The sequence below is a fragment of the Galeopterus variegatus genome, unplaced genomic scaffold (assembly GCF_000696425.1).
Source record: "Galeopterus variegatus unplaced genomic scaffold, G_variegatus-3.0.2 Scaffold1587, whole genome shotgun sequence".
In the NCBI taxonomy this organism is placed as follows: Eukaryota; Metazoa; Chordata; class Mammalia; order Dermoptera; family Cynocephalidae; genus Galeopterus; species Galeopterus variegatus.
Window position 1 is genome coordinate 402208 of NW_007727698.1, and position 12001 is coordinate 414208.

Here is a 12001-nt window from a genome sequence, read left to right on the forward strand (position 1 = left end):
AAAAAAAAAAAAAAAAAAAGAGCCAGGACTCTGTAGTTACACCTTCTCGGTTCCCCCCCAGCTTCCCCCCTTCTGCTGTGTGACTGTTGCAGGTCATCTCACCTCTCTGAGCCCCAATTTCCTATCTGTAAACATGTGGGTGCCCCACGCCCCTGCTAGGGGTGGGTGAGGCTCCTTTTGGGTAAGGCGTGCGGGCGCCAGCACGGTGCCTGGCGTGCTGCAGAAGAGCTCGGGGGTCGGTAGTTCCTCCCACTGGGTCTGCACTTTTGGGCCAGAACAAAGCAGCCCCAGCCACGGCCCATTCCCTCGGAGGCAGCACAGCACGGAGGGGCGGGAGCAGGAGAAGTTCCTCATGGGCCCCTCGCCTCTGATAGTCCAGGTTCTGTGAGAGCCTGCCACCGCCTGGCAGGAGGCCCCCAGATGGCCCTCCCTCGGTGACCGTCAGCTCTTCCTGGCCCGAAGTTCTTCCTATCCTCTGACTCACTTCCCTCCAGCCAGAACTTCAATCTTTTCTTCCTCACCCTCCCACAGATTTAATCCTTCACCAAGCCCTGTTGACTCCACCTCGTGAAAGCACAGGGCTCCAGAATTAGACAGACCTAAATCCTGGTTCTGCCACTTACCATCGGTGTATCCTTGGGCGACTGCTGTCATTTCTCAAATCTTGGCTCATCCAGTTGTTGACTGTGTGACCTTGAGCAGATTCCTTAACCACTCTGAACCACAGTTTCCTCATCTATAAAACAAGGATAATAATAGCAGTTTCATTTTAGGGTTGCTGTAAGGATTAAATGAAGTAATCCATTTAAATTGCCTGGCACTTAGAAGGTGTCATGGATTACCAACTGTGAGATTTGGAGCAAGTTGTTAAAAACCACTCTAAGCCTCAATTCCCTTAACTATACCTATCCCTCTGGGTTGTTTTATTAAAGGAGTTAACCCATGGAAGGCTCCTAGCCATGGGCTCAGTCCATTCTTAGAATTCAAAAATTATCAGCTGTTCTCTTATCCTCCTAGCCACCGTGTTGCCTAGTCTCCTCTGGACAGGGAAAGTCCCCTCTTCCACCCAAGAGAGTGTCACCACCTCCTGCCCACCTACCCTCACCTGTGCCTGTGTGTTTTCTGAGTGGGCAGTTTGTCCGTTTTCCTCCCCAGTCCCCTGTTGTAAAAGGGTGGCTTGACTTCACTCTTTTGAACTGTCAGGGGCCTGGTACTGTGTTTTTGGCTTACCCCCAGCTGGCAAGGCTTGGAGCAACCTCCCTGCCTGCTCTCGAGCCCAGGTATAAAAACTTTGCTAATGGTCAGGGCCGGCCTGTGGCTCACTCGGGAGAGTGCGGTGCTGATAACACCAAGGCCACGGGTTCGGATCCCCATATAGGGATGGCCGGTTAGCTCACTGGTTGACTGTGGTGCTGACAACACCAAGCCAAGGGTTAAGATCCCCTTACCGGTCATCTTTAAAAAAAAAAAAAAAAAAAAAAAAAAACTTTGCTAACAGTCATCCAAAAATGGGCACAATAATTGTGCCTATCTCCTAGGATTGTTGTGATTACAGTACCATAGGAGATAACAAGTGGAATGAGACAATGGGTGTAACGAGACGATGGTGTAATGCTACAGTAGCAAGTGCCTGGCAAAGAGTGAGTGTTGTGGCTACCACTCACTGAGCACGCACCCTTTGCCTGGTTTCTGTACCCAGGCTCATGTGCTTGCAGGGAAGTTGCTACAAGGCTTGCTAGCTGGGGATAAACCAAAAACGCAGTAACCAACACCAGATTCCTGACAGGTCAATACAGGGAACTTAGGCTACCTAACATCCTTGTTTGGAAGGAGGATTGGCCCCCATTCTACAACAGGGGACTGGGGAGGAAAGGGAAAAGCACATCTACCCACTAAATAACCACACAGGTGCATACGGTTGCAGAAAGGGTGTGAGAAGTCGGGGTTGGTAACACCCACTGGGGTAGGGCAGGGGGCTTTCCATGGCCAGACGCAGAGGAGAATAGTCAACTGGTTCAATGAGCGTGTGCTGGCTGGGTGGGGGAGTGGTAAAGAACTACAGAGGTTATAGTGAGAGGGTTAAGAGCAGAGAGCTGAACTTGACACCCAAAGGGAGTGGGCCTGTGATAAAGCCAGCGTGAAGCAGATAAGGAATTTGAACCCAGGCACATCTGCTTCCAAAACCCATCCTCTTAAGCATTGTAGTATTAATGCCTGGCACATAATAGGTGCTCAATAAATATTTGTTTAATGAAGGAATTCATACTGCTGTCTCTTTCTGGCAGGTTTTCTCCCTCTATATCTCCACCTGTGCCCATCCTTGAAGGCCCAGCTTTAATTCAACCTCACCCACAAAACATGTGCCCTCTCTCTGTTGCTATAGCGTGGGGGACACAGGAGGAAGTCATTGACTGGGTGGCGAAGTGTTGGGGCACTAGGATGGGACACCTGGGTGGAGATGAAGGAAGAACTCTGAGTTTTGTGCACAGATTTTCTCCTGAATTTGTGCACTGGAGTTAAAGTTGCTACCAGGATAGGATACACCCATAACAAAGTAACTCACGCTGGGCTCTGATTAGTCAGAACGGTGAATTTCAATCACTTAGCAACCATGGATGGGGAAGAGGATTGGAAACTATTTCAGGACAGTCCACTAGGAGGAAAGTTAAACAAAATGTCTTCCCAGTAAATGACAGCACATGGGCAGTAAGGGGTAGGGACAGGAAAGAAGAGCTCATTCTGAGTTAAGAATTACTGCTCCAAGGGTTTTAGGGTCTTTAAGTCCCTGGGGATTTAGGGATTTGTAATTCTATGTTATATAATACTGTAAAACCAAGGATACTGGGATTCCAAGGATTTTAAATCCCTATAACCTACGGTATAAGGACTTGAGCAATTTTTGAACTATGAAATGCTGGGAGCTTAGGACCCAAAACAAGGATTTTAAACGGAACACTGGACATGTTAAAATCCTAATTAATCCCCCTTCGGCTTCAAAGCAATCTTGGTTTAACTCTTGGGACAATGGTTTCCAAATTGTCCTTCCCACAACCTAGGGATCCCTGAAGCTGCCTCACAGAAGGAGGTGGAGAGAGTCAACGAGAGATAGAACACCAGGGTAGGAATTCTGGGTCCCCCGTTGTGGCTTCCACCAAGGCAGCTTCATTCTTATTTGATTTATATGTTGGGCTTCTGCATTCAATTCAAAAGAAGGATTTTCCTTTTAAAGCACACACAAAAAATAAGTTGTAAAACCTCTGTGGTAGGAAGAAAGGACCAGGAACCTGTGGGCTACCATTTGAATGTAAAGAGTGGTTCAGAAAGTCACACTTGGACTCTGTTTCTTTTTTTCCTTTTTATAGCAGTTTTAGATTCACAGACAAATACAGCAGAAAGTACAGATAGTTCCCATTACCTCCCCGCCACACACTCACACACTTTCTCCTATTATTGACATGTTACACTAGTGCAGTACATTTGTTACGATTGTGAATCAATATTGATAGATTATTATTCACTTAATTTTACATTAAGGTTCCCTTTTTGTGTTGTACAGTTCTATGGGTTTTTCCAGATGCATAATGTCGTGTATTCACCATGACAGTGTCATACAGAATAGTTTTACTGCCCTAAAAATTCTCTGTGCTCCACCTATTCCTCCCTCCATTGTTCCTTCCCTCATCCCCCTTTTAAAATTTGTTTTGTTGTTGTTGTTTGTTTTTGATGGGTGCAAACACTACAAAGATGCTTTGACTGCGAAACCATCAAATGGTGCCAGGGAGAGCATGTGGAAATGACTGACAAATCAGTCATTAGTGAATCCTAGCCTATAAGCTCATTTCTTTCATAAAATCAATAATAGCTACTATGACTATGACTACTACCATTTACTGTGTGCTTTTATCATGTGCCAGGGGCTGTACTAAGTACTTTACATATACAAGGGTACTTCAAAAAAGCTTGTGGAAAGATTCATATTATCTTTAATTCTATTTCTCCACGAACTTTTTGAAATATTCTTGTATTATATCATTGAATCCTCACAACAATCCCAAGAGAGAAAGCATCATTATTATCCCCATTTTACAGATGAGGAGCCTGGGCTTGGAGTGGATAAGTAACTTGCCCAAGGTCATACAGGTAGCACATGGTAGATTGCACTTTACTTACAAGCACACACAGAATGGACTAAAGGAATCAAAGTGCTCAAAGGTCAACTGCCGGGCAGCCTTAATTAAGGAGCAAGGTTAAATTTTGACCCATAGATGGCACTAGTGCGCGAGTTTGGTGGCCTGCTCAAAGCTGTGTCCAATTCAGGGAAGTCTCAGCTAGGGCTCAGCACTGAGGGAGTCTGTCTCAAGTTGAGGGAAGAGAGAAAGAAAGATGGCCATCATTTTGCTCTTGAATCAAACGATGTTACCTTGTCCCCTTTGTAACTAAGCAAAGATCCAGGGAAGCTGGCAAGTGAGAGAACAGTGGTGGTTCTACCAAGAGCTGCTTTAAGAAGACCCAAGAATCTTTTTCCTTGTACATTTGCTGAGCACCTCCTTCGTGCCAAGCAGCATGCTGTGTGACAAAGTCATATGAGGATATCAAACACAGCCCCATCTAACTGCATAGGAGGGGGGACAGACGCTATGTTAGGGGAGGCACTGGAGGAATGGGGGCCTGGGGAGGCTTCCTACAGGAGGGGTGTCTGAGTTAGTCCTATTGGGTGAACAGGAGTTTACCAGGCATGCAAAGGCGGAAAGGTGTTCCAGAGTTTTAAAGCCACAGAGGTGTCAGAAAGCATGCCACATTCAAGGCCAGGTAGTGTACATTCCAAGTGTTGAGAGATGAGCCTGAAGAGACAGGCAAAAACCAGACTATTGGAAGGCCTAGAATAGCAGGCTAAGGACTTGATTTGTGAGTATATAACACTGTATGTGTGCGCATACACATGTATTTCCTGAATAGAGAAGCCATAGGTTCTCAAGGGGATCTGTGACCCCCCAAAAAAGACCTACTGTTGGGGAGGCAAGGGCATAACATGGTCTGATATGTGGCCAGTGTGGAGGATGCACTGCAAAGGGACATGCCAGGGGCAAGAAAATTAGTTGAAGAGTAACTGCGGCAGGGGCAAGCATGAAGGCCTGAGCTGTAGGAGATATAAAGGGAACCGAGGAGATAAAATTGATAGGACTCCGTACCCCCCAAACCCCCTTCCCACATGCACACAGTGATTTCTGAGGCTCATATAAGGCTGTGCCTCTCACCTTCCCCTCAACTCCCATTCCTATTTCCCACTTTCAAGCTGCCCTTCGGGGGCCTTTTTGCTCCCTTTCCAAACTGTCCTTGAAGTTTAAATCAAGCCTGATCTCACGAGCTGATGAAGATGGCCTGGCCCCATGCTAGGTCCTCAGCCCTTCATCCCCATGAAGAGAAATCTGTCAACTGACCTCAGGTAGAGCAATAAATTGGCCTTGACCTGGTCTCTGACCCTCTGCCCATGACTTCACAACATGGGCAGAGTTCAGTTAAGAAATCAGCACAGTTCCAAGAAAAAGGCAAACATAATCTAGTTTATTTTTTCTCCTGATTCATCTCTTGCCAGCACAGACTTCAATGGATAGCAGGCCAGATTGTGGGGGTGTTCCCCAGAACAAGCTGATTCTCTAGATGCCCCCTTCCCTCCCTGCAAGACCCATCAGAAAGGCACACCAACTTGCTTGGATCTGCTGTTGGTATCCCTGGAAATAAAGCCAGCAGTCAGGCTTTCCATGGGGAGACCAGACTAGGTAGCCATGTGGGAAGGCAGGGGAGTCAAAGGGCCCTGAGGAGTGATTGCTCCCTTCTGCAAGGGCATGCCCTGTCCTGCTCTGCTTCCTGGGGACTTCAGAAAGCAGGCCTTTCTCCCCCTAGAGCTTTTAGGACCTGGCAACACAGCAGCTGCCCAGATAACGAGATGCCAGAGACCTGGGCACATAGGCCAGTTGGGGAAGCCAGGTTGACCTGGGCAGCTTGAGGACCCAATCTTCAGTCCAGAAAGCTGTGCCTGGAGACTTCTTGCTAGTCGATGCCTGTGGAAACTTGCCAGGCATACTGAACCCCAATCAGACTAACTGCTTCAGTTTGGACAGGTCAGGGGTGGGGAATGGAATGAGCTGTGTTCCTGTGTGGTGCGGGCCCTGGTACCCCCACACACCCTTCTGGTCCCTTTTCATCTGCCTTCTCTTTCTCCTCCTCTTCTTTGTCTTCCTCTTCATCCTCCTCTTCTTCTTCACTGTCTGAGTCTTCATACAGGTTGATGGTTGCCTGGACAGGGAAGTTATGCAGCAAAATCTCCCCAGCACTGTATAGGTAGTCAAAGGAGCGGGATTTAGGCCAGAAGAGCCTGTGGACAGAGAAGAAACATGGCCCCTAACTGAGACAGGTCTCATATGTCGAGAGGGGCCACTAGGGCTAAGAAGGAAGCCAACCCCTAAACCCCTTCTCTTAGCTGCAGCAACGGGGTCAGAGGGAAAGGTAGAAGGAGAGGTTTGAAACCCAGCCTTCGGAATTGTTACAAAATGGCTCCAGACAGGAAGGTAACCCCTAGTGGCCCTACAGTGGCAGGGAGGTCCAGCCCCAGCTTCTATCAATTCTGGTGCTGACAGCTCCCCCCCCACCCCCAACCCAGGAGGCTTCTAGCCAAGAATTCTCCAGCCCTGTGGCTCCCAACTCCTGCTAAGGATTTCTCCACTGACCCATCCAAAGGGGCTTTCTTAGGGGTCACTGACAGTGCCTCCGGGGAAGGCAAGGTTGGCCACGCTCCTCAACCTCTCTGGGCTTCAGTTTCCCCCATGTGAAACACTGATGACAGCAGTGCCTCCTTTCTCCTGCATCACAGGACTGTTGTGAGAATTGAAAGAGCTAATGGCTCTATGTCAACTTTGGAGCTTGGTGCCAGAAGCTTACCTGACGGGGTGATGGAATTGGGACTCAGCCTTGGTGGCCTCAGCAGCTGTTGCCCCACCAGTGGCCTGTCCAAAGCAAAAGCTAGCATGTGGCCCAGAGTAATGGCCAGATAACTGCCTCCTCCATATCAGAGGTCAGAAACCTGCAGGTAAGATGAGCTAGAAGAGAACTTAGAGGTCTCTAGGTTCCAGCCGCCCCCCACACCCACACCAAACGAGGGGCCCTGTCTTGGTTCTGGTTGAAAAACAAGTGGACAGAGTCCTGGGGGTTGTTTGCTCCCTGCCCCTGTTCCAACACCTGTTTGGAGGCTGTCCAAGGGACAGAGTTCTACTGGAGCAGCAAAGATTCAGAGTGGGTAGGAGAGCCCCGGGGCAAGGTGCCCGGAGATGGGATTCAAGCACCAGCCCAGCTGTGCACTGGCTGCGGGGCCTGCCCAAATCCCTTCCCCACTCTCAGCCTCAGTCTCCTCACCTTTCCAATGCCACAGAACCCTGTTGCCAGCCAAAACAAAAGCGAACTTTTGGCCCGGCCAGTTAGCTCAGCTGGTTAGAGCACAGCCTGATAACTCTAATTGCCACAGAAACCTCACAGAAAGCTGTGAAGATGTGAGGTCAGGGGCTCTCTGGGAAGGGACCTGGTCAGTGTTACTGTGTGTGGCTGCGTGTGCATGTGAACATGCATCACAAGGGCGCAGACTCACCAAATCCACCAGCTTCCTCACCTGCCTTGGGGGGTCACTTGTGGAGGAGAGCCAGGGCCTCCAAAGATAAGCTCCTCTAGGAGAAAGAGGAGAGATCAGTCAGTGGAAGAAGAGACGGAAACCTGGGCTCCCTAAGCTAACAAAAGAGGCCTCCAAAAAGCTTGGCTCAGGGGCCATCTGCTCCAGGAAGCCTTCCCTAAGGCCCGTGAGCCTGGGCCAGGCCAGATGCCCCTCTTCTCTGCTTCAACAATGTTATTGCTTTTCTCACACTGTTTTGTAATTGCCTGTTTACTTGTCTTTGAGCTTCTTAAGCTCAAAGATATGTTTGACTATCTGAATTCTCAACACCTAGCACAATGCCTGGTACACAGTACGTGTTTCAGTAAATGTTTGTGGAATGTTAAATGTTTGGAGAAATGAACGAGGGTTGGGTGGAAAATATCTTCCTTCCTACCTCCTGTTCCCTAAAGTACAGCTTAGAGCCCCACCATCTTCCTGGGCTGGGGAAAGGCACTGGAAATATTCCTGGGCCCACTGCCTCTCCACTGGACTTCGAGGTAGGAATAAAGCGAATGAGAATCTTGGTGTGTGGTCAAGAGAAAGACAGTGCCCCAGTCAATGGCCCTCTTTCCCCTCACCCCGTGCCCTGCAGTCTAGGTCGTGTTCAGCCCAGGTCTCAGGGCAGTCTCTTCTGTGCCCCTCAGTGGACTCAGTGACCTGGCCCAGGAGAGCCTGGCTGCTTGGCCTTAAGTTCTGGCAATGCCCGTTATCCCCAAGTCCTCTCCTGCCAACCAGAGGGTTTAGTGAGGTCAAAAACCAGACGAGATATTCCAGCCAGAGATGCGGAAAGAGGGCTGTGTTCCCTTCATAGAGAACAGGGACACCTGGGACAACGCATTTTTCTTCCTCTCGCAGGAACTCCCTCCCCCAAGCCTGAGTTCAGGTAGCCAAAGGCCAAGTTCCACTTACCTTTCACTCCCATCTACACTTTGTCCAGAGGAGAGAAGGGGCGATGGGCCTAACAGGCCAGGAAGTGCCAAGGGGGCTTGTGCTAGGACCGGAGCTGGAGCCAGGGTTGGGACAGGCGCAGCAGCAGCAGCGGGAGCAGCAGGGTTCATCCTTAGGGCGCCAAGACCAGGCAGGCTGTGGGGTGTCCTATTTCTTAGAAACTTCTGCACTCTTTTGGCCTTTCCTGGGAGACCCTTTTATAAGCCCTGCCTAGACTCATAAATTATTCAGAGCATGCAGGGGGCAGCGTGTGTGTGAAAATTTAGGGACGGGGCTCAGGGAGGGAGAGCTGGGTTTCTGGGTGTGAAATCTCTCCCAGTTGAATAAACAGGGTGTCAGTGGGGGCTGTGGGGTTTGCTTTACCTCCAAGTCAGAAAGGAAAACACAGAAGGGGCAATTTGCACACCATTTGTGTAAATTCCGCAGGCAGTAGCAAGGCCCAAGGCGGGATGGAGGGTAGCTCATTAGCACCCAAACCACAGAGAGTTGTCAAGGACAGAGGGCTAGATAGGCCTTTAACAAAGCCAGTTCCCAGCAAAAAGAGACAGCTGACCCCTTTAAGGACAGTGCGGCTCAACTCCCAAATAGATTTGCCAGGTGGACCTGATACAGGGAGCCCGCCATTAAGCACATCACCTGGGCTACGAAGAAAGCGAGTTCTGGGTAGAGCTGGACCAGTTGACTGTGGGGTAAACCTAAAGTCTTTTTTCAACCCCTTACCCCTTACTGGTTCATTTGTAAAAGTGCTCTCTCCAGCCTCAGCAGTAAGTGGTCCAGGGAAGGAGAGCAGGCAGAATTTTGCAGAGCCTCCAGGTCAGATTCCAAACCTCAGAGCTCAGCTTGCAGTTCAGGAGCCAGAGTTCCTCCTGGCCCAGGCCTCAGTTCCCTCATGTGTGAGATGAGGGTGCTGGCTCAGTGGTCCCAAAGGGCCCTGCCAGCCTGAACACTCTGTGATGGGGGCTGGGTAAACGGGTACTGACCCCAGGCAAGCCCAGAGGTTTGAGCACAGTCCTCAGCCTTAGACAGCCTTCTGGGCTTTTGCCAAAAAGCTTCCAGTTACAACTCTGGCAGGCGCCTTCTGCCTTAGAGGTCTTGAAAATATTCCTCCTGACCTCAATGTCCAGCACCGGCACAAATTTAGCTTCTTGGATGTTCATCAGAGCCTGGTTTGTAATCATCAAAAATTAGAAACAACCTCAATGTCCAATAATAGGAAGCCAGTTACATTAATTAGGGTAAATCCTTGCAACCGAATACTAAGCAGGCGCTCACACTCATGTTCTAGGAAGTATAATTATCAACACACAAAGTGAAAAAAAAATCAGATGCTAAAATAGTATGACTACTTTGATTCAAGGGCTCCTCTTTTCTCAGTTCACCTACCCCCCACCTTCACCCCACTTCAAATTCTAGCCCCTGTGTTCTTTGTAGCAAAGAAAAATTGAAAACAACCTAAATGTCTCAGTTTAAAAACCTGGTCAAATAAATCATTGAACAGTTACATAATTCCATATTAAAATTGGCATGATGGAAGAATGAGGGAAAACTAATATACTGAAGAGTGAAAAAATAAGCCTCTAAAATATTACTTAGAGGATGATTCCATTTTGGTGAGAAAAAAATGTAGAATCTATCATCTGCAGAGAAAAAAGACTGGCTAGAAGACAAAATGTTACAGTTGTTCCTGTAAGAGTAGGGTAGGTTTTTATTTCCTTTATGCCTTCTGAATTTTCTAGAAAGTTCCACAATGAACTGATATTATTTGGTTAATAAAAAGTAAAGACACATAAACCAAAAAAAAAAATAAGGAAATGCTTATTCATGGAGAGAAAACTCTTGGGGAAATGACAACCATTTTCAAATATTTGAGGATTAGACTGCAATGAGATTACTTATTCTGGGTGACTTCAAAGGGCAGGGCTGAGGCCCATGGGTGGAAGCTACAGGGAGACACATTTTGGCTCAATCAAAGGAAAACTTTCTAACAGCTCAGCCACCACCTAACCCAAGGGCCTGGCCTGGCACCGCACCGGCCCTCAACAAACAGAGGTTTATGATGTGAGGTAAAAGAGTCCAGTGGAATGCGCTGCCTGGGACTCAGGTGAGCGCACTGTCCCTGAATTTTGTAAGGGCAGGCTGGATCCTAGATCCCGAAGAGGGAAATCTTGGAGTGGGAAAGAGAGCTGCTGGGGAGCCTGAGCTTCTATCAGTCTCTGAGAGTCCTTGCTAAGTTTACCTTCGTGAGATGAGAAGTTGCTTATACTGCATCACTGGCTAAAATGAGTCAGGCTGAGAAAAGGAGCCGGGCTGAGAAAGGAGACTGGGCTGGAAGGAGATGGCATGCAAAGGATAAGGAAGCACAAGAACTATTGTCACACCCTAGGATCTTTCTGTCTTCTAGGTGGCCTCTGAAAACACGGAGGAGGGAAAAGGAGAAGAGGCAGCCATTCCTCCTGGGCCCAGGGCTCATGCCCAACCACACTCAGCCATGCCATAATCATGCCACTTCCCACCTTGAACTAGTGCTCCTTCAGCCTCTCCCTTCATGTGGGGGGCTGCCCTGTACCTCCACTCCCCTGAGCAGGAGACCTCAGGGTCCCCTTGTACCCAGCTCCTAACATGCTCTCCAGGAGCCCAGGGGGCCTTCAGCCCCGTCTCCAAGGCTCTTCATTCTTTCTACTCAAGTGCTCTGTCATGCCACCTGCTGAGAATTGCCTCCGGCTCATTCACCTTGTGGGAGATGAAGCCACTGACCCCTCTTGTTGACCTCTCCCCAGCCTGTAGGATCTAAGGCCTGCAAGGGTTGCTGGCAGAGGGCAGAAGTGGGAGCCTGGCTGTTTTCTTTTGCATGTAGCACAGAACAGGAGTAAGGTGGTCAGCAGGAAGGTCTGGATTGACCAAAATGGAGAACTTCCTATCAACACAATTAGGATCGGACCTCTGTTTCTCCTAAGAGCCCTATGGTGATTCTGGGTTTTGTCAGCGATTGCTTTGCTAGACCTTCCTAAGAGAACTGGGTGCCTCCTCTGGGCCAGACCCTTCGCCAGGCATTGCCTAGCAAGGGAATAGACTGGAAAGAGGAAAGAGCTGTGGACCCTGCCTCAAGGTGCTTACAGCCTGGTGGGGGAGACAAGACCAGCAGGAGGAAGACAGACTCAGTCAACCTCAGCTGGGTCCTGGTACCCCTCAGTCATCCCTTGTCAAGTCCCCAGCCCCAGCCTCCACTTCTCCCTGGGCCACATTCCAAACTTTCTTCAGCTCCCTTCCATGTTCCTGCCTCGCCCCTCTCCCTGCACGGAACAACCTCTCCTCCTACTTCCCTGAGAAAACAGAAGCCTTCAAGCGTGAATTACCTCA

At 49.1% G+C, this 12001-nt stretch overlaps 1 protein-coding gene across 2 annotated transcripts; it reads right to left on the bottom strand.

The window, feature by feature from the left end:
- Positions 1–6061: 6061 nt before the first annotated feature.
- On the bottom strand, positions 6062–8754 carry RIPPLY1 (ripply transcriptional repressor 1). Of its 2 annotated transcripts, XM_008577849.1 has the most exons (4): positions 8606–8754; positions 7637–7712; positions 6937–7001; positions 6062–6373 (listed from the first exon to the last, which is right to left on the bottom strand). In XM_008577849.1, exons 1-4 carry the CDS (start codon positions 8752–8754, stop codon positions 6121–6123), a joined length of 543 nt encoding a protein of 180 aa, XP_008576071.1. In that variant the 3' UTR covers positions 6062–6120. The 2 variants fall into 2 exon arrangements, with proteins under 2 accessions (XP_008576071.1, XP_008576072.1); XM_008577850.1 differs by lacking the exons at positions 6937–7001; positions 7637–7712.
- Positions 8755–12001: the final 3247 nt, after the last annotated feature.

Excerpts from the sequence above, each read along its gene's own strand:
- RIPPLY1 (XM_008577849.1), bottom strand. The coding sequence starts at position 8,754 with ATGAACCCTGCTGCTCCCGCTGCTGCTGCTGCGCCTGTCCCAACCCTG. Across the intron at positions 7,713-8,605 it reads AGTGTAGATGGGAGTGAAAG|AGGAGCTTATCTTTGGAGGC; the intron begins GTAAGTGGAACT and ends TCTTTCTCCTAG. Across the intron at positions 6,374-6,936 it reads CAATTCCATCACCCCGTCAG|GCTCTTCTGGCCTAAATCCC; the intron begins GTAAGCTTCTGG and ends CTCTGTCCACAG.